Here is a 25,153-nt window from a genome sequence, read left to right as displayed (position 1 = left end):
CATATGAAGATATAAATATCATTGTGTTTGTGTAGTTTAGAATAAAATAACAACTCTGTATTTTATTGCTTGACCAAAGTTATGTAAATTCATGATTAATGAAAGGTTATCTTAGGACATGAAAAGTTGCTTCCCTTATATGTAATTGTAAAAAAATGTAAAAACTGAAAAAAAAATGTGAAACCTCAAATTTGCATTTCTCTCTGCATGGACCTAACAAACTTTCATACCAAATTAAGTGAAGATCCATCAACAGGGTGCAAAGTAGTGGTGAAAAACACCCATAAAAAAACAGCAAAATGCAAAACTGAAAATTTGTATGTATCTTCCCATGGACCCAGTGAACCTCCTTACCAAATTTGGTGAAGATCCATCCACAGGAGGCGAGGTAGTAGTAAAAAATGCAAAAATGACCATAGAAAACAAAAAATGCAAAATATGAAACTGAAAATTTGTATGTACCCCCTTCATGGACCCAGTGAACATCCAAATCAATTTTGGTGAAGATCCATCCACATCTTGCAAAGTAGTTATATGGACATACAACAGGCAGTACTATTATATTTATATAGATACCAGTAGTGACAAAGCAGGCATTTTCCAATTTGAAAAGTAACAGAAAAGACAATAAAATATAGTATGAACAAACAATTGGTAGCTTGTTTGAAAAGAAATGAAAGACAATAAGATATAGTACAAACAAACAAACAATTACTAGTCTGCTTGAAAAGTATTGGGTAATACAATGAAATATTATATAGAGAAACAGTTGATAGCTTGATTGAAAAATAACAGATAACACAATAAAATACAGTATGGACAAACAACTGGTAGCCCGCTTGAAAAGTAACAGGAAAGACAATAAAATATAGTATGGACAAACAGTTGGTAGCCTGCTTGAAAAGTAACAGGAAAGTCAATAAAATATAGTATGGACAAACAGTTGGTAGCCTGCTTGAACTATAAAGTTACAAGGAATTCCAGTTACATTGTTCATTATTCTAAATTTTTATTTGGATAGTAATTGATTATCAAAAATTAACTGGTAGATAAACTGGTGAAGTTCACTGGAAACAACAACTGCTTATAAAATCTTGTACACCATGTTTAGAATGACTATGTAAATTTTCACTTAAATCCATGCAGCCAGTAGGAATGATTAATTATTTATTAAGTTCGTATTGGAAGACATGTTCATTTACCTAAATGTTTTATAGCATTTGTAAAGGCCATAGTTTTAATTTTAATATTTATTTCCTTTTTTTTATAAATTTAAGATGACAGTATGCTTTGGGTGAATGTGTAAATGTTCATGAAATAGTAAATATTAAAGCAAAAGAAGTTATGTGTATATTGTATATGTTTGAGAAAATAAATATTTTTAAGCATTAGTTGCTGGTATATATTAAAAAAATTGTTTTATTTTGATGATTTTTTTCCTGCATGTTCTGGGTAACTAAATTTTGCATTAGTCACTAGAATTCTTTGCCTCGTGATAACTTTTACTGGAAGTACAAAATTGTTCTTGTTCTGAATAAAGTTATTATTATGTTCTATGTTTCATCAAAACATTTTGCATGTTAAACAATTATCCCGAACTTAGTTTTGAATATTTCAGTTTGAATAGTCTAATCAAAAGTTTCAGGAAATTTGTATGCTACAAATAATGTTTTACATATATTAATATTATTGTTTACTTTAATGCAATATGGGTATGACATTTAACTCTGTATGGTTTTTAATTTTTTTGTTGCCTTAACTGTTAAGTACAGTGCTGAACATAGCAATGAAAGAAATTTTTAAACACGTAATGTTGATCAAATAATTGTTATTAAAAGTTAAATATACAGTTCTATAAAATTATGCAGATTAGTGTTAAAACAGTTACATAGTTGTTAAACAGTAGATATTTCAAGTTCTGCATTGAGTTTTGTAATTTTGTATGTAAAGGATATATTTTAATGATTTTATGAACAAGAAATAGCACACAGTAACTTACATTTAACAACCCCGGTGCAGAATTGATGCAGAAAAAACTTGATTGTGTGATGATATAGGTGCATATGGAATGATTATTCTTTGGAATGGATCTGTTTTATTTCTCTTGGTAGATGGAGACCTTTATGTGGCTACTGTTGCCCAGTTCTCTGGGGCCGATCCTCTGATATATAGGAAACCTCTACGGACAGAACAGTTCAACTTAAAACATCTAAACTGTAAGTAGGATCATTTCATTATTTGTTAGAATTTTTTATCTGTAACGTCTCAGTATGTCACGTCTAGTTATATCTTTGAGCTAACGTTGAAACACTGTATGTGATGTTTTGATCAAAATGTTTGTGATAAGTTCTAAACTAAAAGTTATGATCTCTGTGTTGAGGTTGGAACTAACTAATTAATGGTGAAAAATGTTGATTTTCCCTCATTAAGTTAGAAATGTCAAGAAATTTAGAGGTATTTGCTAATCTGGTTAGGTTTTTTGTTTTAGTAACGTGGAAAATTTCAGCGTCTTTTTCAAGTAACGTTTTATTATGAATAAAACTGTAATTATGTATGGATATTATGATAAAATCACACACACACATTTGTATATTCACCACTTATTTTTTCATTAAATTTAAGTAATGAACTTTATAGTAATCATATTGAACAATCAATCCATACTTAGACCTACAAAGCTCTAGTAGATATCGGTCTGTAGAAAGTTCAGTGCAAGATATCCAGTAAAAGTGTATGAAAATGCAATCTGGTAACGAAACATTTTCATATCATAGTTAAGTATTGAAAAAAAAAACACATGGATATAATTGACAATAGGAACATTAAGGTTTTTATTTTGAAAGTTAGGACTGTATTTAATAATGTATGGTTATTTCTTTGTTTCATCCATTTTTATGTAGCACCAAACTTCGTGAACTCTCTTCACCATGAAGATCATGTGTACTTCTTCTTCAGAGAAACGGCTGTAGAATACATCAACTGTGGCAAGGTTAGTTTTTATATGAAACAGGTTTGTTAGCTTTTTATCTTGATCTGTATTGTCAATATGCTAGAGTTTGGTGGCACATTTGTTAATAGCTAACTACTGAAACTATCCCATAATATATCAGTACGTCTTACAAATGTATTTCTGTTTTAAATATAAGAAACACTTTTTGAACACAAACCTTCCATTCTACTAGTCATGTCATCAATCCCAATAGTGTATTATTCATTCTGGCTGTTGAGTTGTTGTACCTCTCCATTCATATTAATGAAGGGGTCGATTTGTTTATGGTATTTGTAGAGATTAATAAAGACAGTGTAGATTTAGCAGGATATATGATTCAACACTTCAAAGACATGTTAAATTTAGTGCTGAGAAACAATTATTTTCAGTTTAATATGAGAGCTGCTACAAATTGGTATTAAATGTTGCTATGGATAATGGCTTGTTGTAACATATTCATTTATTTACGTGTATCTGTTAGAAAGGCAAGCCTTAGAACACTGGTATAAGGATATGCATAAGAAGCCAGACATATAGATGACATCTTTGGAACTTGGAATGACTCTTTAAGCAGTTTACTTCATTTTCTATGATTTTTCTCAATAGCTTCCACCCTACTGTAAAATTCACTATTAGGCAGTCCAAAGAATCAAATATAATGTTCCTTAATGTTTAGATTACCCTAAAAGATGGCAAACTTGTAACGGAACTGTATCATAAGTCTTGTGAGTAGTGGGTGATGTGAGTGGTAATGTAAAAACGCTGGTTTCAGGAACTGTATCATAAGTCTTGTGACTGTATCATAAGTCTTGTGAGAAGCCAGCGTTTTTACATTACCACTCGCATCACCCACTACAGGAACTGTATCATAAGTCTTGTGAAAAACCAGTGTTTTAACATTACCAGTCACATCACCCACTACACGAACTGTATCATAAGTCTTGTGCGAAACCAGTGTTTTTACATTACCAGTCACATCACCCACTACAGGAACTGTATCATAAGTCTTGTGCAAAACCAGTGTTTTAACATTACCAGTCACATCACCCACTACACGAACTGTATCATAAGTCTTGTGCGAAACCAGTGTTTTTACATTACTACTCACATCACCTACTATACATTAAATGTGCAACTATTATTGGACAACTAAACCACATCATCAATACTTGTACAACTAATGAAGGTAAATCTAAAGCTATACAAGAACTTGAACATAAATTAAACATTTATTGATAAGACTTTATGAAAACAGAGTCCTCAGTAACAATGTAGAAACATTACCATAGGAAAAAGAATCACTTTCACACAAATACTATTTATTAGCTCTAAGATTTCAGCTCCTATTAGACAGGCATGCATACAATTAGGTCTTTACATCAGTATTACAGAGAAACCAGCTAGGACTCTGAAAAATATGTTAGTAAGATCAGCCTTTAAACCCAAAACATGCAGTAAACCTGCAAACAATTCTACAGGTTTAAGTGGCAACTGTAACCACAAGAAAGTACTGTACAGTTTGTTATGTAAACTTAGTGGTTCTATATACATCTGTGAGATAGAAATAACGAACACCTTCAAGCTCTACACACATTAGACAGTAAAGCTTGTGCTGTGGCTGAACATCTAGTTAAGAAACACAGTATATATGATATTAATTGTCACATAACAGCAAACATTCTTATCCACTGCAAAAGCTTTTTAGATAGAAAATGCAAAGAAGCCCTGTTAATTTCAGAGAATAGCCACTGTCAAACAAAACAATCAACCTGGAATTTTTAACTTTTACTGTTTATATTTATTATGTGTTGCTTTGAATAGTATAATCTTGTCTGTTTGTATGTACTTTCAATTTATTTATACATTCTTGGGCAAAGTACATCTTACTGCACAACTTTGAATTATTTTGTATAAGCCTAAATCAGTTGGTAAGTGTTTTGTTTGCCCTGATAAAGCCATAAATAATAGTAAAATGAAGGCTTAAATAAAACCAGTTATGTTTTTGTGGAGTAATAGGTCATGTATTATTTCTCCTGTAAACAGTTTTATTTTTTATTTACCATTATGCAGTTAAAATCAACAATAAAAAGTAAATTTGGATATATATTCTCTGTAACTAGTGTGAATGAGATCTCTACATTTTTAAAGTCATTTATTCTCCCCACTGGTTAGGGTTTGGTACCTGAATAATGAAAAGAGTTAAAGTAAGCAGCATAATCTACTTACAACTTGTTAATATTTTCCACTGGTTAGGGTTTGGTACCTGAATAACGAAAAGGGTTAAAGTAAGCAGCATAATCTACTTACAACTTGTTAATAATTTCCAGACTGTCTACTCTCGGGTTGCCCGAGTCTGCACCAAAGATAAAGGAGGCCCACATAAATATCGTAACCGATGGACATCCTTTTTGAAGGCCAGGCTTAACTGTTCAGTTTCTGGAGAATTTCCTTTTTACTTTAATGAAATTCGTAAGTATTTCTTAATATGAGGATGTAAAAAGTAGAATAAGCATTGCTATTTTGAAGTTTGTTTGTTTTTTTAAAAAGAAGAAAACATCCAGTTAGTGAACTAATACATTTACTACAGTTTAATTAGTTAAGTTATTAGTTAGTATATGATTTATTTGCTGGTAAACAGATATTTAGTTAATTATAAATTAGTTTAAACTTTAGTTTGTACTTTATAATTCTAAGATAGGGTAAGAGTTTCATAATTTTTGAATTTTTTACTTACATATGCCAAGTTGTTCTCTATCTTATAATTTGAGTCTGTTAGTTAGTCATATTGATTTTTTGATAAATATTTATTACATATGTAATTCTTTTCCCTAAATATTATTCACTAACATTTTCCACTGTATATTTTGGCTAATTCCACTTTTCAATGTACTTGATAGTTATTTCTTAAACTTTGTTAATTTAACTTTTTTATATTTAAAAATACTTGTTATACATAACCTCATAGCCATATACTGCTAAAAAAGATAATAAGATTATAAACTTAATGCACTGTGTGTATACCCTCACACAGTGAAATTGAAATAAATGAATAAAAAACTAAATGTTATGAATTTACTGTAGAGAATGGTACATACAAGTTCATCTTTATGTTTCCAGTTTAATATTAAGGTATTTCAGGTGATGTAAATTAAAACAACAATAGTAAACTTCCCCTTTCCATTTAGAATCAACAAGTAACATTATTGAAGGCATCTATCGTGGGAAAAAATCTGAAATAATATATGGAGTTTTTACAACTCCAGTGTAAGTAATCTTGATTTGGTTGTTGTGTTTGACATCCTTTTACCTTTACATGACTTAATAATGTTTCTCTTTTAACTGTTCTTTTTTATTTTCTTTTATTAATGTACCACATTTCCACTTGCATGTTAAGGTAAACACTGGCCAACATCTTCAAAAGCTTGCAACATAAATGCAATAAAGATAGTTGCACAGGTGTTAAGATATAATTTTTAGTGACTTTTATTTTTCTCTAAAATGTAAACAAAAAACAAATTTTGACCTTTGAAACTACTGTGTTATGTATAATAAAAAATCAGATTTGGATTAAGGCTGATGAGATTTTGCTTTATGTATATATTTTGAAGCTTGACATCACAGCATTGGCAATGTTTTTGCAGGAACAGCATCAGTGGCTCAGCAGTGTGTGCTTTTTCTATAAAGCAAATTTTGGAAACTTTTGATGGATCATTTAAATGGCAGGAGGATATCAATTCCAATTGGCTGTCATTTCCAAACTCAAAAGTTCCTGAGCCTCGTCCAGGACAGGTAAAATTATGATGTTTAAAATATTTTTATTCCATTTTATTCATAAACTACAAGAATGATAATTATAATAATAATAACTTTCAAGCTGTTTTTTTTGTTGGTCAAAGTGATTTTAAAAAGTAGCTAATAATAAATCTAATTACAAAATAATTATGTAATTGGATATAATAGCTGTAAGTTTTATTTAACGCTTGTAATAGGTTTTTATTTATTTTGCACTACTATAATGTCATGTTATAGATAACATCCCTCTGATAAAATATTAATTATATAAAGCTGAAAAAAGTTGGTAGTATTATTGAAGATACTTGTCTTTGATAATATTTAATAGAATAATTAAAATGTTATCATAATAAACTACCATTTTATATTTCTAGTGGTTTAAAGACACGTGTCTGTTGCATAATTTTTTTTAAAGTTTTTGAAAAGTATTAAGAGTTTTTCTCCATTGTTTTAACTATGCACAGTTCACGTTATGCTTGTTTAATTTGATGTAAATATTACCTTAAAAAAAATTAAAACACAAATTTTGGTTTGACCAAAAAATCACTCGAGGAATGTGTTTGAGGTTGATAAAAGAATATCATAGCAGCATGATTTTGATGCTGTAAATAATTACTGATAAGAAGACTTTTGTGTTTCTCCTGTCACCAGACAATTGGTTTCAATTTATATTTATTAATTAGTTTGATCAACTATAAGATGACTATATCAGAACCAAAATAGCAACTTTAAAATTAGTGAAGCTAGTTTGATAGGAAAACTAACAAGAAATATATAATTTCATAAATCATTATACAAGGAAACCAAAACTTAATGATTATAATGCATTGAATATTTTTGGCCATTTAGTTAGTCCTAAATCTATGTACAAAGTCAATAATGTTCATAAGTGTAAAAATTAATAATACTTAAAATTATGTAAACATTATGAGCAATTATATTACACTAACTTTTAAGAAAACTTAATTTCTCAATTCTTACAAAACATGCAAAAAAACAGTCACTTACACCTAAGATCTACACTACCTGTAGATATTTAAATACATTAATATACTGTAGTTTATTTAATAATATCGGGAAAATGAAATTGAAAATGCATCGATTTTCCATTACATAAATTTAGAAAAAAATGTATTAGATGTCATTCTGTTTTTCTAAGCAACATTTTTCATACCATAAGCCTTTGCAATAGTGCTGTGCAACTGAACTGCCCCATTGTTAATCCACCTATTGAAAGCAATGAACTTGTCTGGGCATGTTATGGCAGGTACTGCAGGTAGTTAACTGACTACACCTTACGTCTCCTCATTGTGTGCTGTTTCCAGATTACAAGTTATTATCTGCATATAGCATATTGAGAACAGTTCTCAAATGGCTTGGCAGGTATAAAATTACTTTCAATTTTTTAGCAATATCAAACAACGAACAGTCACAAATTCATTATGTACCTCTCTCAAAATGTCTCTGTGAAAAATGGATCCAATCAAGTTTTATTGAAACAGGTTTCTAATGATTATCATTTGTATGTTCCCATTGATTGCAGTATGATTATTGTTTTGTAATTTACTCATGCATGTCACTTACATAGTGCTATGCTTCATGAATGTGATAAAGAACAAATAACATTTGCTTGTATGTATGTTAGGGTTTCATTTATCACTCGTAAAGGCTTTTTATTTCCCTGGAACTATCATGTGTGGAAAAAAATTTTTGATGCTTTGTATTGTGTAAAGCATCATCAATCATCGTTTAACCACTTAAACTGTTTGACCTATTAATCGTGGTTATTTAAATTTTATGCATATGTTTCTAATTAAACAAATTTCCTTAGAACTACATAAGTACATTACTACTTCAGATATATATAATGAAAAGTTAAATTTGAAGGTAATGTTTGCCTTTAACTGGAAAATGCAATGAAATTTAACCTTCTGTGTGTCGAAATGAAAGCATTTTTTTGTTTTAACATCTTTAAAATAAATATGAAGCCCAGTAGTCTGCTGAATAATTCACGAAAATAAATTAGCAGCATCAGTGCTATATATTTGTCAAATCCTATATAAATATAGATTCATTGGGGTAAGTAAGAGATAACTCAGTACACCATTTTTGTTTTCTGTTATTAAATATCTTCTTAAGTTTAATATCCTAGTCTCAGGGTTTGAAATATTGAAACATTTTTCCAGGTATTGGCTTGTTTGTTTCATAATAATAATAATACATTTTTATGAGTACTGTTATATTAACAGTTTCAAGTAAAGATATTTTTTTTTGGGGCAGCTGAATGCTAATTAATGATTTAAGCTAATATGAGAAAAACTGAAGCAGTTAATCTGAAATACATTGATTATATTTTTGTTATGAAGCTCGATGTAGTAGTAGTAGTAGTTTTATAATCATGTGCTGTCATTTTAGTGTGTGAATGACTCCAGAACTTTACCAGAAATGACACTGAATTTCATCAAAGACCACACTTTGATGGATAAGGCAGTTCCTTCTTTCTGGAATCAACCATTGATTCTTCATACTGGCTTTGGGTAAGTAGAGTACTTTCTCTCAACTTGCACATGAAGATTTAAACTTTTGACGTTTCATAGTGTTATGTTTAGAACATTTTCCTGACAGCTAACATATTCACAAATTAGTATGGCTCTGTTAGATATAGCTGACAATGGAGAGTTTTATTCCTATACTTGAGGACTTGTGTGCATCACTGTTCTCTGAATTTTATTCACAAGGGCACTGAATCAGTTAAATAAAAGAACTGCCAGGTTAGACAAAAAAAATTGATTTGAAGGATTAAATAGATCCAGTTTCATACTTAAGATGTAAGAATATATTTATGTATGTATGTATGTATATATATATATATTTAATAAGGACTATATGAAATCTTAATTTGTAATTTTTGAATTATTTTGATTCTCTTACTAAAATATATTTTATATACCAACCAGAGACAATTGGTTGTATTTGATGTGAAAAGTTCAATCTTGTTTTAACTAGTAGAGATAATTTTGTTTGAAATGATTGATACAACTTCTCCTAAACTTTATTTCTAGACAAGTTACAAAAGCTTTAACAACAGATTGATATTACATCATTTGTTATTTCTGTCATGAAATATCAGTTTATTGATTATTGATTTAGATACAGAAATATTTATAATGACACAGGTCCATTAAGAGTTTGAGGTCAGGGACAGATTATTTCTTGTTTCTGTAATTGAAAACATAACCTCTCGTTGTTTAGTTGTTTTAATCAACTAACTCCAGACACAACTTCTTACCGCAGTATTGTTTTATTGGTGATAATGTGATAACCTTAATGTAACCATAAGTAATATATAACTAATAATTGAAGTTTAGTAGTACTTTTAATTTCAAGTTATAGAAAAGTAAGGCCCTTATGTTTGCAAGTTTTTTAAACTATTTGATTCACAAACAGGACTTATTTTGGTCATTAGCATTATAACCCTATAATTGAAGTCTATTGAAACCGTACTGTATGATGTTATAATTAACCTTGTTTTGTTACTTTAATTTGGATTAAGCAGAAACTGATTAAGTGAGTTTGAAAGTGAATATTTACTTTTGAGGTTTGGCTGAATAAGGTCAGAACTTGACTGTAGAATAACAGTACCTTGCTTGTTTCAGATGCTAAATAGAAAATAATTGATGCTGATTTTGAAGTGGTATACAAATAATATAAGATCAGTTCATTTTACAGTTTCTTAAGTTTCAGGAATATGTAATATTATTATTTTGTAAACAATTCATTTTTAAAACTTGCTTTGATGTAATTTTTCCTGTTGTTATAAAATTTTTTTTGATATTTTGAACCATACACTGACTTACAGTTTGTTGATGGTGTGGGATAATATCTGTCAAAATGATGGTTAGGATACTTAACTCGCAATCTGAGGGTCACAGGTTCAAATCGCCATCAGCTGTGGGGGCATTATAATGTGACGGTTAGTTAGTGGTGATGACTTGCTGCCTTCCCTCTTGTCTTTCACTGCTAAATTAGGGATGTTTAGTGCAGATAGCCCTTGTGTCAAACCAAACTGTCAAGATGGATAAACCAAAAGCAGTCATCCTAATATATTCGTTTTCTTAAGATCATGATGCACATATTTTCTGTTATATTGAGAAATAAAGGCTTATGTTAGGGCAATTTTAATGTAAATATATACTTATAACTGAAGATTTTTCATGGTAATTAAAACTTGCATAATCTCAACATGTACATTTTTGTAAGTTGTAATTTTTTGTTCAAAATTAAAAGTATTGAAGAAGTACATGTCTCAAAGGGTTCTACATTTTCTCAGTGCTCAGGTAAGTGTATGTACAAAAATAAGTATGTGGTAGAGAAACATTTCAAACTTATTTATCTTGTTAGTTTATTCAGTTGTTAACTGTGAGGGCCCTGTTTTGCATGTGGTCCAATGCTGTTCTTTTATTATTACAATTATGTTGAAAAAGGTACTTTTGAAAGCAGAAGTTGCATGAGAAGAAAATAAGAGATGACCATTTTGACTATACACTCTTTTTTGTTTTTAACTGAAATTAAAATTTTGTATTTTTTACACTTTGGTATGTGTTTAGGGAAGATATTTAAAAATCAAACTTTTGTTTTTAGGTATCGATACACTTACATAACTGTGGATCCACAGATAGAAACAGTTGATGGCAATAGATATGATGTACTTTTCATAGGAACAGGTAAGAACTGATCAATTTTAGCATGCAAGATTGTTTTGAAGTTTATTCTTTGGGAAACCATTTTGTGTTATTTTCATAGTGAGAGTGAACATGGAAAAGATTAAAACAACCCTTGAGGTTTGTCTGCTTAATCATGTAAAACAATATTGGGTTTAAATTCCTGAATGTATCAAGAATAAATATGATACACAGTGGTAATTAAAGCAGAAAATAGCTTGGATTCTCTAGATTAAAGAAAAAATAAAAGTATGAATACAAGTTGATAGACTAATTCAAAGCTTGATGTAAAAATAAAAACTGTTATCATCAGGATAGCATATGGTAATCTTGGAATAAATAATACAATTTCCCAGGTAATTTAAAAGAAATACAAAATGTCTTTATCTATAGAGAAGTAAACTTAAGGTGATATTTAGAAAAGTATTAATAAGCATTATTTTCTTAGCACTTCTGGTGATAACACATACTAAACAGCTTACAAAGCATGTAATTTGAAATGTTTCAGATAATGGAAAAGTAATCAAGGTTGTCAATGCTGCCAGTGCATCAGGTGATGGTAAGGTGGTTCCAGTAATTATTGAAGAGGTTACTGTGTTCCAGAATGGAGCTCCTATCACTAGTTTGTTGGTATATAACTCTGCTTTCCAATTCAAACTGGTTGTGGTTTCTCAAGATGAAATATACTCCATTCCACTACATGATTGTGAACGTTACGCAAGCACTTGCAGGTTAGCTAGCTCTTTGTCATTTGATCTGTAAAGTAGGATTTTATAATGATGACCTGAAATGTAAGGTGACAGCTGTTATTACTTTGTATTATTGAAACTTATTTTTTTTCTCTAAGGTTGTTTTTAGTACAACAGGTTGCAGGTTAGCTAGCTCTTTGTCATTTGATTTGTAAAGTAGGATTTTATAATGATGACCTGAAATGTAAGGTGACAGCTGTTATTACTTTGTATTATTGAAACTTATTTTTTTTCTCTAAGGTTGTTTTTAGTACAACAGGTTGATCTGACACTGGAAATATAGTCATTAGCTTTATAGATTGATTAAAAAATATCATATCACTCAAGATATTTATAGTATCTAACAAAGTTTTCATCATTTGAGGTTTAGTGTAATAATGTTTACCCATCCTTTTTTATTATCACGATGCCTCAATTGATATTTAAATATTACAGTTGAAGAATAGGGTGAAACTGTTTTTTAATAATTAAGATGAGACTTCAGCTGAGGTTTGGTTGATTGAATCTTTTAAGTTTGATATTTGATAAATATTAGCTTCAGCTAAATTACTTGGCCCATTATAATGAGAATTTAGTAAATAATATTTAATTTAAATAGAAGTGTTAATAAGGTTTCTTAAGTTACATACCACTATCACATGTGAATTATTAACTGTTGTTTTATTGTGTATTTTGCAGTTAATAAGTTTCAACATTGACTATAAAAGTGAGGTTTATGTGTGTGTTTCAGTGATTGCGTAGGCTTACAGGATCCATATTGTGCATGGGATGAGAGTCGTCAACGTTGCACCAATGCAGGACCAAGGTTGGTGTTTATCTAACATAGTAGATGTTATAGTTTGTAATTTAGTCATTTGAGTTATGCAGTCAAATTGTTAAAATTATTTTAAAATTTGAGAAATGTGTGTGTGTGTATATATATATATAAAAGACTGTTGTTTGCTTCTTTAAATTTTGTAAGTTTATAATATGAAGAAAATCTAAATTTTGTAATTGTATAATATGAAGAAATCTAGAAATTCTATTTATATACTTTGTTTTGTTTGTCAGTTAAACAATAAATATAAAACTTAAAAATCTTTCTACTAAGCTATAATTTTCTACAAACAGGAGAGAAATAGAATTTCTGTGATCAATAAACATGCATTGTTTCTTTTTTTTTTGTAGGGGATGGATTAGAGGAAAATTTGTCCAGAATGTATCTCATGGTTGGGACGAAAAGTGCCCTGAGAGTAAGATCTGAATCGTTTTTATTTTCTTTCTTAAAGTTTTGTTTATATTGAAGATTTTGTTAATAATAACAGTTTTTATGCTGTAATGCTTCCTAAGATAAGTTTTTAAATAGAAATGAAGCAGTCCTACATTTGCTTGAATAATTGTATTGTTTAAGAACATTTTTCTGTTAAATTGTTTAAAGGTTAGATATACCTTATTAAGAAACTTTGATACAAGCAGAAAAAAAAATACTGAATAAACATTCTTATTTGTTGAAATATCTGGTACTTTTGAAGAAATCACAAGTGTTTTCTGTCATAGAAATATTTGTATGAATATTAAATACCTGGAGTAATCAAGTTAAATCCATTGTTAAATGTCTAGAAATCAGGTTAAAAAATAAACTAATAATACATAAGTGAGGGCATGAAAATATGGGAATTAGCAGATAACCATTCCTAAAAATAAAGCTAGCCAATAATTATCATTATAAGCCATCTGCAAAGACATTAGCTGCGGGGAGGGGCAAAGGTGGTAATAGTAATCAAACCTTTGAATCACAGTAAATTACAAGTGTAAATGTAATAGTCAATTTTCAATAAATGATAGAAAAAAATACAATTACTGTAGTATTAAGAGTTGCAAGTAAGATTAATTTTATTTATGGAAACGAAAAAACATGACACTCATATGTGTTTCTTTTTTCTACATTCTATTTTATATTGTATAGAATAATATCATAAAGACATTCTGAAGGGTTGATTTAGGTATAAATAGCTTGAGATTGCAAAATATCTTTCATAATGTGCTACGCAAATGCTTAATGAGGATAGAAAAGTATTAAATCAGCATTTTGCTGATTTAAATAATACATTTTTGGCAGTCTTCACACTGGAATAATTAGTGTGAAGAAAAAAAAATGGCTAATTTTATACCATGATAATTGTATTTTCCTCTACCTGTAACAAATGAATTGGCATGTGTTAAGTTTAGTGTCCCTTTTTACGGTGAAGACACAACTATGTGCTTCATGCTGTTGTGTTAGTATGAAATCATAAACTTGATCTTCAGAATTAAGCATCCGTAACTTTAAAAAGTAACTTACTCCTAAGTTGTTGTACCTATCACATTACATGAAAGGTAGATAAAAAATTTGTCAATAAACCCAGAACAAGCTGAAGATTGGTTTCATGTGAGAATAATCAATTAATAAGCCCAACAATTAATCAATTAGCAATTTTCACCAGTGTCTCAGGTTGAGATGTACGTCGTATCTAATGTCATGAAATATAAGGGTATCTTAGACAATAAGATATTTGCACATTACTTTGGTAAAATGTACTAATTTTGATTGCAAATCATAATCAAAATATCTAGATTAAATATTTAAATGTTATAAATACATCACACGTTTTTGATATGCAAGCGATCAATCAAGATATCTGACTTATAACAGCATAATTTGACATTTTGAGATGTTTCAACAAACATCTTGTAGTTCTTATGGAATTTATTAATGCAAAATAGTATGAGAATAGAAATTGGTTTTAAATATCACATTATTGTAGTTACAAGTTCTACCAACATTTTCCTCTTACTATGCTCGTGAGTAACACCTGTAGATTACTTGCCCAATTGGACAAGCTATTTTAGCTTTCATGTGCCTTGACCTCCATTTTACTTGCTCTAGCAATCAGGTAACCGTTAATGTCGAGCTCTGATAGAGTATATCATTGAATGTGAATGTAGTATTGCATGAGAATTTTAAAATGAATGTTTTATTAGAAACTTTACAACATATCCAACTTTAATTATGCATTTTTCAGATGGGCAATTAAAAAAATCATTTAACTGCTCATGTTGAGGGTTCTTGATTTTAGATACTACTGAGGTTATGTTAGGATCTAAATTCTGACTAAAACTAGTGAAAGATTCACAGAAAAGTCTTATAGAACATTTAAATCAAAATGTATGTTTTAAATGTTCTAAAAGTGGATGAAATATGGTAATTATGTTAGTTATCCAGTTTGATTATTACACTCCCTGATATGTCCGCCAGTCAGTTTCTTATTCTGTACTATGGGCTGATATCTGGAGGTTAATTCCTTTTCAATCTCACAATGATTGATAAGAAGGAATTTATTTTAATCTTCTTTCTTGCTCCATCAGGCACTTGAACAGTTGTTGAACACCTGTTTTTTTTTATAATCATTCAAAATGTATAGTCATGTTTGCTGTAAGCTGTAAATCATGAAAGAATTATCTTATGTTGTTGTTTTTTTCACAGTTTTGTTCATCCATCTTTTGTAAGATTCTCATTAAGTTAATACTTTATTTATTTCTTTTTCCTACAGCAGAGTTAGGGACTGAAACAACCCCTACTACCACCAGTGCCCCTACATGTCCTCCTTGTCCCTTAGAATGTGCCTGTCCTTCAACAGAGGGGGCAAGGAATGTTACTGAGCATGAACCTGGTCAGTTTGTCTTCCCAGCTTCATTTGGGATAACAGACTTGTAACAAAACTAATCCTATAGTTATATACACAATAGTGAAGTGAATAATGCTTCAAGAACTACCTCACCTGTTATGCTGTATGCTGTCATCTGTTCCATACTAATTCTCATTAAAACATGGCATAACATCTTTCTTGGCTTATTATCTGTTTGTATCCTCCTACTGGGGCTCTTTGCTTTTCTATACTAATGCAGATGCCACATAAAGAAACAAAGTATATTTTCCTTTTGTACTACATGTATAAATCCAAATGATACTAGTCTAAAGTAAAATATTGTGGTCCAGAAAGTTCATATCACAAATTCCACTGTTGCATATAAATCCAATCCCATATCTTAAAAGTACCAATAATAAAAAAAAAGTAATAAAGGAAAAAAATAACTAATCCTTTTATCTTTCACAAAGTACTATCAAATTTTCTTTTAGAAATTTATTAAAAACATATTGAAGAATGCTATAAATATACAAATTTTTATTTATTTAAGTGCCCCCCAGTGGCACAGCGGTATGTCTGCGGACTTACAACGCTAGAATCCAGGTTTCGATATCCGTGGTGGACAGAGCACAGATAGCCCATCGTGTAGCTTTGTGCTGAATAACAAAACAAACAATATTTATTTAAGTTTGAGGTTTATAGTTTACATTTGAAGTAGACAAATGGGACAAAAAGTTAAGTAAATAATTTCAGCTTTGGGAATGTTATTACTTTGATGGTTAGTCACCTTGTGTGGTTAAGAGTAGTTGTATAGGTAAAAGGTGTTGCTGATTAGTGGTTGTTCTTGCTTTGGCCAGCAGTTCTAAATTTAGATAGTTCTCTCTAAGCCTTGGGTGACACTTTGTACACTGCAGTTCATGTGTCATGCAAGGTGCCATTCAAGTTGAATATACAAATTCCAAGCAGAAGGATTTTTGTCATTCTATTAATGCTGTTATTGGTATAAAATTATGCCCCCATACAAAAGTGAGGGCTAAGACTTTAGTACAGTAGTTTGAAATAAGGACAGAAACTGAACCAGTCAAACTTCTGATATTAACTTATAATGCCAAATTTAAGAAAAATAACTTTCTGAAGATATTATTAGAATGCTACAGCTATTATAATTGTCAGAATGATTATATACAAGTAGATAGATACACTTATTATAAGATTTTAAGTTTAATCAACAAGAAAGTTGGCAACCATTTCAGTTCTATCAACTGTTAAGTTAGGTAGGGATATTTTTATTATGGTAAAGGTATTGATACTTTTTCATTTATGAGTAACAATATAAGAAGACACTTAATTGATGTTTAAAAAAAATTAGGTCTGCCTATAAAAAATAGTCCAAAAACCAAGAAATACTTTAAAAAATAAGCGAGTTTCATCTGCATTTTTGTAGAATACAAGTACAAAAAATAGACCGCACTGATCAAGAACACAACATAAAACAATGTAATATTAAAAATCTTGTTTATAAAACAATATGTTTCGGATGTGAAGGAATTACTATGTTGGAGAGACGGGTTGTGTATTCCACTTGGTGATTTTACAATATATCAGTGCTAGCATTTTGGTAAAACACTAGTTGACCAAACACGGGCTGCCTAGTGAGTCAGAAGTAATTACAGATAGAAAATATATAGAAGCAGCACTAGTAGAGAAACTTAAGCAACTAGTCAATCAAGATAAAAGATAACTTGTTTAACACTCTGTTTTCATTTTTTGATAACATAAATATTTTGCCAACTTTGATATATTATGTCATTTTCATATAGTGTTGGTGTGTGTAACTTAAGTTTTTGTCTTGCTATTGGTGAAGTCCATGCTTCATACAAGCACTTCGCATGTGTCTAACTAATTTTTTAATTATTTTAAGTTTACTGTTAACGTCATTGCTTTTCAACTGTGCCAGATTAAACATATTGTTATTAATGATCAGTATAATCCCTAAAATTTATTTATTGAGGTGGGGGTACATACAGATATTTAAAATCTGTATCTTAATTTGTGTTATTTAAATACATGAGCAAATGCATTATCTGATCAAATGGAAGGCTTGCTTATCAAAACAAAATACTCCAAACTGTTTCTATTCAACACATTTATTCATTAAATGTAAACAGAGACAGTTAACTCAGAATTTGGTATCTTTACAATTGTTGAAGTGCTATATAACGAACATCTTGTTCTGGTTGTGTATCATAAATCGTACTAACACCACAAAGTACTCTGAAAAGTACAGCAGAAACAGTGGTAGGTAAAATGATCATGAGAGTAACCTTGTTATTAAGATTTGATGGTTTATTACTACACGTCATTTCTGTGCAGTATCTTTGTCTCTTGCTTTCAGTCACCTTGTTATTACACTTTTTCTCTTGGTGATTTGGACTTTGCTAAGTTAACTTGCTAACTTCAGTCACTTTACATTAATTGTGCCACATATATTCAGATTGGACAAAGTTTGAATAATTCTGCATCAACCCGAGTGTTTAATTACATCACACAGTTTCATGAATGATCATAATTGATATTGTGGTATCACATCACTAGGTTTGAGTTGTTCAGCTTGGTTTTGGGACAAGCTGTGAAGTGTGCAGTAATATACCCCAGATACCGAGACAGATACAAGTGGCTTACTTTTTGAGTAATTGATGATAAACCCATGCAAGAAGGTTTACATTATAGTTGACCGTTGTTGTTTCCAAATTTGAAACCTTGTTAAAAGCCAAGCTAATTTAATAGTCCTAGCACTAGCTTTTAGCTAGAAAACTAAAATTGTATTATATCTGTTATAAACTTCTATAGGAACTACAAATTATTTTCTTCAGTTTAACATTAAATTGTTTTTGTCATCTTTGTTGTGCTATCAACAAAGTATTCATTTAATTTAAGATTAAGTTTATACTTCAAGAAAAAATGTATTCTGTTATAAGTATACTTTAGGCCATCTTAGAGCTGAGTTGTAACTTGTAACAGACTATAAAAGTTTCATTGTTTATATATTTTTTGATAAGAACATGTTTTTTGAATATCTCAGTATGGGCTTAGTGTTAGTAGTCATTTGAATCTGTTTTATAATCATTTGGCTTTGTACACAATATGAGACTTTGATATCATCACATCTGTTCTTGATTTGGATACACATGTTACTCTTGTTGTGCACTTGATAAATATTTCTGGTCCACCTGTTCAGCTTACCTTGTTTGAATGGGTAATATCAAACATTTAGTATTTCAGTATATTGTGGGTTTTCATATTTTATCTAGGCTAACCATGCACTGTTTAGAAATGTGCCACACTTCTTATTTTAGTTTTCCTTGTGGCATTAATAAGTCAGTGTGGCCAAATTAATTTTCAGTTTCATCCTAAGTACATAATTCACTTTGGTTGGAAGTGATATTATTTAATTATTTCACATTTTCATTACTTATTTAACTAGCCTTGCAGTATTAAACACAGTTATTTTATTTATTAGTCATTTTTCCATTATTTATCTTGGTTAATCATGGTATTAGTTTCTCAGTGTTTAAGAGTATTCCATATCTTCACTGCTTGCCTCTTCTAACTTGTTGTGCAGTTTTAATACTTGATATTATATGGCATATTTCTCCACGACTTATTGTGTTGCTTTAAACTTTCCATATTTAGATATATGTTATTCTTCCATAATCTGCAGTAGTTACATTTTTTGATATCAGTTACTGAGTGAATGCATTCACAGCTTTTCTTTGATAATTTTGTATAAAGCACACTAATATTTAGTTATATTACAAGACACAACATTGGTTTAACTAATACTGGCATTTTCATTGTCAACCAATAGGTAAGTATTTCCCAAACTTGTTTCCCCTCCCAGGGTGCACTGGAACAGTAATATGTATATATATTTTACATCACTAATTACAGCACTCACAGGAAAGTAAGAATAAATCCCCACAAACACCTGGAAATTAATGTTATGGATGCATAAATTTTTAACATTTACCATCTTAATACCATGTGTCCACAGTGTTTCATTAGCTCTGTTATCTAATGTGGTTACACTAGTTTCTGGGTTAAGCTTTATTCAGATGAATAAACTATACAAAACCATCTGTATAATTTGTAGGGGACTGGAGAACACAAATTACTTTTTGGTCTCTATAGGTTGCAGGAAGTATATTTGTTTATATATACCTTTTATAAAAATTATTTTTTGAAAAACAGAACTTGAAATGTCTGTGAAAACCTCTTGAGAACTGGTATATTTTTCTTTTCAGGGGAAGTGTTTATATATATCTGGTTAGTTAGGTGTTTAAAAAGCTACAGGCAAATTGTCCATCATAGGTTCATGCTTAGTTTACATGTGTAATATTGATTGAAATCTGCACCTTGTAAGTGTGGCACACCCAATCACGTGTATTGAACATCAAATATTGTCCTCTGTGGGAGGATATATATTAAATATCTTGTAAGGAAAATAATGGCAGAAAAAAGGTTGGTGACCCCAATATGACCCAACATTGAGCTCCCTCTTTAAATTCCCAATCCCCACATGACTGTTGATCGAATATTAAATAAACTCGTTGGTTTACTACATATGGAGCATGTCAAACTATAAGTCATGGAGCTAATTAAAAGAAAAAAAATGTTGACACAGGGAATACCTTGCATTGTTTTTGTAGAACAGTAGGACTACTGGATTGAATCAAAAATTAACAAATAATTTTAATATTTATAATAAAAATCACATTACTAACTGCAGATGTTTGTTTTTTTGTTTTTCTTACTTTGTCCATTGCACATTTCAGATCAGAGGCATGTGAAAACAGCATATTTGATCTATATTGTGTCCTCCACAAGTCATTACCCAAGAGGCCTTTCCAACATTACCATAATTCATCAGTTGGGCTGGACAGTTACAGACAAAAGGCTCTCTGAAATGCTATTTTGGGCAATGAATTATGTGTTACAAAAAATAGATCTGATATATTGTTTTTACATGCCTCTGATTTTAAATCCATAGTGGACAAATTAAGATTTTATTTAAGAAAATATCTGCAGTTAACACTGAATGTTATTGCAAGTTTTAGGCTTATGGGTTTCTAATGCTTCACCATCTTTCTATGTTTAAATTGTAACAAATAATTTTTCTTTTTATGTTTTTTTAATGTAATTTCTTTGTTACGTGACACTTTATAAAACTAGTTTCATAATGTTTATAAACATTACAAAATGTTTTAAATCATTAGCAACATGCAGTCTACTCAAAAGCACAGGGATTGGTGGTAGTAGTGGTAATGGCAGCTTCCCTAACAGTGACTGTATCTTGCTCTTCTAATCATACTTTTATTCCTCTGACTTTGAAAAAGTTGCCCTTAATTATATACCTAACTTTCTTTCTTACTGTTAACCACTTTATCTTTTCCTATTGATTAATATCACTTACTCTAGGTAAAATAAGATAAGAATGTAGCCAAATATCAAATGCTTTTATTTGAGATTTAAAACTTTGTAATATCTAATAGAAGTTTTAGCATTGTTTTTTTTGTATTGCATTTACTGGTGTTACTTACCTGTTTAGTTGAATTCTGTAAAAAACCACATATAATATTTGTCACCTTGATGATTTTGTATTTTGTGGACTTTCAGTTTATTGTAGTTATAAATATCCAGTGTGTTGCATGCAAGTTACAGAAAAGGAATACATATCATTAGATGTTCGACATAATTATGAAACATTTCCTGGAAACTTGCAATGACTAATTTTTCTGAGGTTTCTGTAGCTAATTTTATGCTGCAATTATATGAGCTTTTGTTTATTAAGTTTAACATTCAGTAAAAATTCAATTTCTAAGCCTAAAACAGTTTTTAAACAATTTTAATTTTATGATATCTATTTTTACATTTCAAAGTTTTTCTAACGTCCTCGACTTTGAATAAACAAATTGTAGCACAGGAATTTCATGGCAGAAGATGGTTTGATTGTCTAGAAAATATTACAAATATGTTCAATAACATTTAAGAATGATGAAAGTCAGCACTTAAAGATAGGGCTAGGTAAAGTCAATATTAGTTATTAGCTGTCTAAGATGCAAATAGTTGATCTACCTTGCTTTATATAAACTACTACTCTGCTAATCATGTCCAATATTCATTTGTAAGCTCAGCCTTAGAGTGGAGTGATTTGTAGAGCAAACTAACAGAAAATGAAGAATTATTTTAAATTAATAGACTGTATGATTAATTTCACACTTCACATAATATTTAATCCAGTAGGACAATGTTGTAAAACAGGAGTTGCTTCGTCTGTGCATGCGTGTTTTTCAGTTATAAACTGTTATTTTATTTCTATGTTGTGTTGAACACGTGATACTGATGCTTTGTATCTTGTTTCACTAAAGAAATAAGTCTTAGAATGTTGCTTTCATCAAACTATTCACACATTGATGCTTTGATTAATTTGGTTAAATCTGCTTTAGAACGGCCTCCCAGCTCTGACAGTTCTCCTGGTGGTTCATATTCACATCATCAGGCTAGTCGACACGACGGAGATAAAGAAGCAGATGTAGTATCAACTGTAGACAGCCAACTCGGTGATAATGGTAAGCCCCATTCCTCTGTAGCAGTGGCCGACTAACTTGAATTTACTTTTTCACTGCCCTCTTATATATAACACATGCATTTCTCAACTGCTGCTGCTATTCACACAAAATGTGTTGTTGTTATTTCTGTTACACCATGCATGCTCAAAGATTTCTAAGTCAATCTAATTAAAACACAGTAGGAATCTGTCAACCAAATCCAAAAGATTACTCATGTTATGTGTGATCCTAACAATTTTCTCATTTCTCGTCATATGTATTTAGTCATACATGTGACCAACGTGCTTTAAACAGTTTCTAGATTCTACTTTTGGTACATATGTGTGAGTGTGTATCTATCTATCTATGTATGTATAAAAATATAAATCTCTCTCTCTCTCTGTTTCTTTCTATCATTATATATTATATTTCTTCACTTTGAAGTCATTTAAATACTTAAGCAGTATTGAATCTTTTAAAAGAAAACTTGTGCACGTAAACTACTAACTAATGGTTAAGCAACAACTGTTTGCTTCTGTCTATATCTTTATGTTATATAACAATAATTTTTACTTATATGTTTGTTGTGTGTGTTATTAGATTTACAGCTGATATTTTATTGTTTATGTTAATATTGGTCATAATATCTTGGCAGACTTTCTTCATTATCAGAGGCACAGTTTTCGTATCTTAAACAAACTTGCAGGAAAACCAGTAAAATTTATTACGCTTACTGACAATTCAAAACCATGTTGTGTTTGGATTATTTGAAAGCGAGTAATCAAAGATAGGTTTCTGATGTAGAACTGAAAGATGAGAAATGTACAATCCATACAAGAAAGAAGGATAGCTCTGGAAAATAGATTAAGAAAATTTTAATAATTCTAGCTTACAAAAGATCTATATATATGTATGATTTTGTTAGCTTTAATCTTAGAAGTATGGAAATTGTAAAACAAAAAGTTGTGCTTTTTTTGTTTTTGATACCACCAATTTCCAAACTTCAGTGTTTTCAAACTTTTCATTAAGTAATAAACATATACAAGGATCACAGCTGTATTTCATATGTATACAGATTCTGTTGAGGCAGGTGGGAAGTTTGAGTATTACTACTTCCCCAAATTATAACTGGGGAGGGGGTGCAGTATAAAAAAACTAAATTAGTGTTATTAAGTGGATTTTATTATTTTATCCAAAGAAGATATTAATAACATTTATACCAAAAATTTTAAGGCTGAAATTTCAGTTATAAATCTGTATATAGGTAATTTAAGGGAAGGTCAAGCAGAAATTTTGAAAACCGAATGTTATCACATACTCTCACAAAACATTACAAACATAAATAATACAAAGCATTTTGCATTTACTATTACTCTAAGCCTAGAACCACATCAATGCATATGTGATCTGCATATGTACATAAAATACGAAGAACGTAACGAAGCTAGCAGCAGCATATTTTTTAACTCCAATTCACTGCTAATGTACTTTTCTTTCTGCATTACTTGCCTTTTAGTACACTGAAAAATGGTTATTTTGATGTACTGACAATATTGATACAGAGTATGATGAACAAATTACAGATTAGATATTAGTAAATGTCCATGATATGGATTCTAACTCTGAAAGCAAATTAAAATTTCAAATACATGCATATGCTCACCAGTTAGGATGTAAATCGGTACTCTCAACAAATATGTTTCTTACCTGCTTTACATCCCTATTTAAATCTAATTGAATTAAAGTTAAATATTTATTTAAAGATGTAATTATATACATCCTTTGATCAGTTCTTCCAACAAAACAAGGCAACTCAGTTATTGTAATTATTTACATCTTGTAATCAGTTCTTCCAAAAAAGTAAACAAAGCAACTAAATTATTATTACATTGTTGTTTTTTTTATTTTTTTTTTAGCCAGTCAGTTTAAATCATTTCAACTTAGCGAAAGAGAAATAAATATTTCTTCCATTCACATTAAGAGCTAGAAGCAGAAGTAACATAAGTACACATCCTGTAAAGAAATTAAGTTGTTGATGTGGTTTGAAGGTTTAACTAACAATGCCACTTTCTGTTGCTATTGGTACAACTGTAAACATATGAATAATAACAACAAACAAATTCTAGAATTGTTTTCTATTGCAATAAAGTTTTATATTATAAAATGTTAGGAAACCATTCTAAAGAAATTTAGCCTACTTTTGGAAATAGTAAATATAACATCCAAATTAATTTACAGAATCTTTACAAGTTTCAAAATTCCACCTCCCTCTGGAAAAGAAACTGTTCTTGGGCAAGTGAATTTTGTTTCAGTACAGTTGCTTGCTAACACGGAAGACTTAATGTTTCTAGTATTGCTTTAGGTTTGCCAGTCGGGGTTATTTAAAGTCCAATTTTATATGTTCTTTAATTTTCTGACTAAGGCACAGCACTTGTACATAAAGCTAGCTCCAACTAGTATCTGGAGTGTAAGCAGTCTGACTAGTAACTGTAGGACCAAATAGTGATAAAGAAAAAACAACCATGTATATCTTTTGAAGAATAAGGTTTGGTTTGGGGTTTTGATATTCTTAAAATGTTGTATTCAACATTCCAAGTGTGTTATGTATTAATGGTCACATAATTCTGAC

General features: G+C 30.0%; 1 protein-coding gene across 10 annotated transcripts in view; it reads left to right on the top strand.

Moving 5' to 3' along the window:
- The window catches only part of LOC106457496 (semaphorin-1A-like), a 217,514-nt gene that overhangs the window by 177,603 nt on the left and 14,758 nt on the right, over nt 1–25,153 (top strand). For 5 of the 10 annotated variants that reach the window (XM_022383452.1, XM_013916916.2, XM_022383451.1 and 2 more), the window contains 12 exons: nt 2,112–2,216; nt 2,901–2,989; nt 5,317–5,458; nt 6,175–6,253; nt 6,631–6,778; nt 9,197–9,318; nt 11,423–11,505; nt 12,011–12,233; nt 12,982–13,056; nt 13,419–13,483; nt 15,821–15,940; nt 22,423–22,545. In XM_022383452.1, the coding sequence (XP_022239160.1) occupies nt 2,112–2,216; nt 2,901–2,989; nt 5,317–5,458; nt 6,175–6,253; nt 6,631–6,778; nt 9,197–9,318; nt 11,423–11,505; nt 12,011–12,233; nt 12,982–13,056; nt 13,419–13,483; nt 15,821–15,940; nt 22,423–22,545 (1,374 nt within the window). The remainder of the gene's footprint in view (nt 1–2,111; nt 2,217–2,900; nt 2,990–5,316; nt 5,459–6,174; nt 6,254–6,630; nt 6,779–9,196; nt 9,319–11,422; nt 11,506–12,010; nt 12,234–12,981; nt 13,057–13,418; nt 13,484–15,820; nt 15,941–22,422; nt 22,546–25,153) is intronic. The other 5 variants (XM_022383454.1, XM_022383456.1, XM_022383458.1 and 2 more) reach the window with 5 other exon arrangements.

This window comes from Limulus polyphemus, unplaced genomic scaffold (assembly GCF_000517525.1).
Source record: "Limulus polyphemus unplaced genomic scaffold, Limulus_polyphemus-2.1.2 Scaffold338, whole genome shotgun sequence".
Taxonomy (NCBI): domain Eukaryota; kingdom Metazoa; phylum Arthropoda; class Merostomata; order Xiphosura; family Limulidae; genus Limulus; species Limulus polyphemus.
The sequence above is the reverse complement of the archived record's forward strand: the minus strand, read 5'-3'. Positions and strand labels throughout refer to the sequence as shown.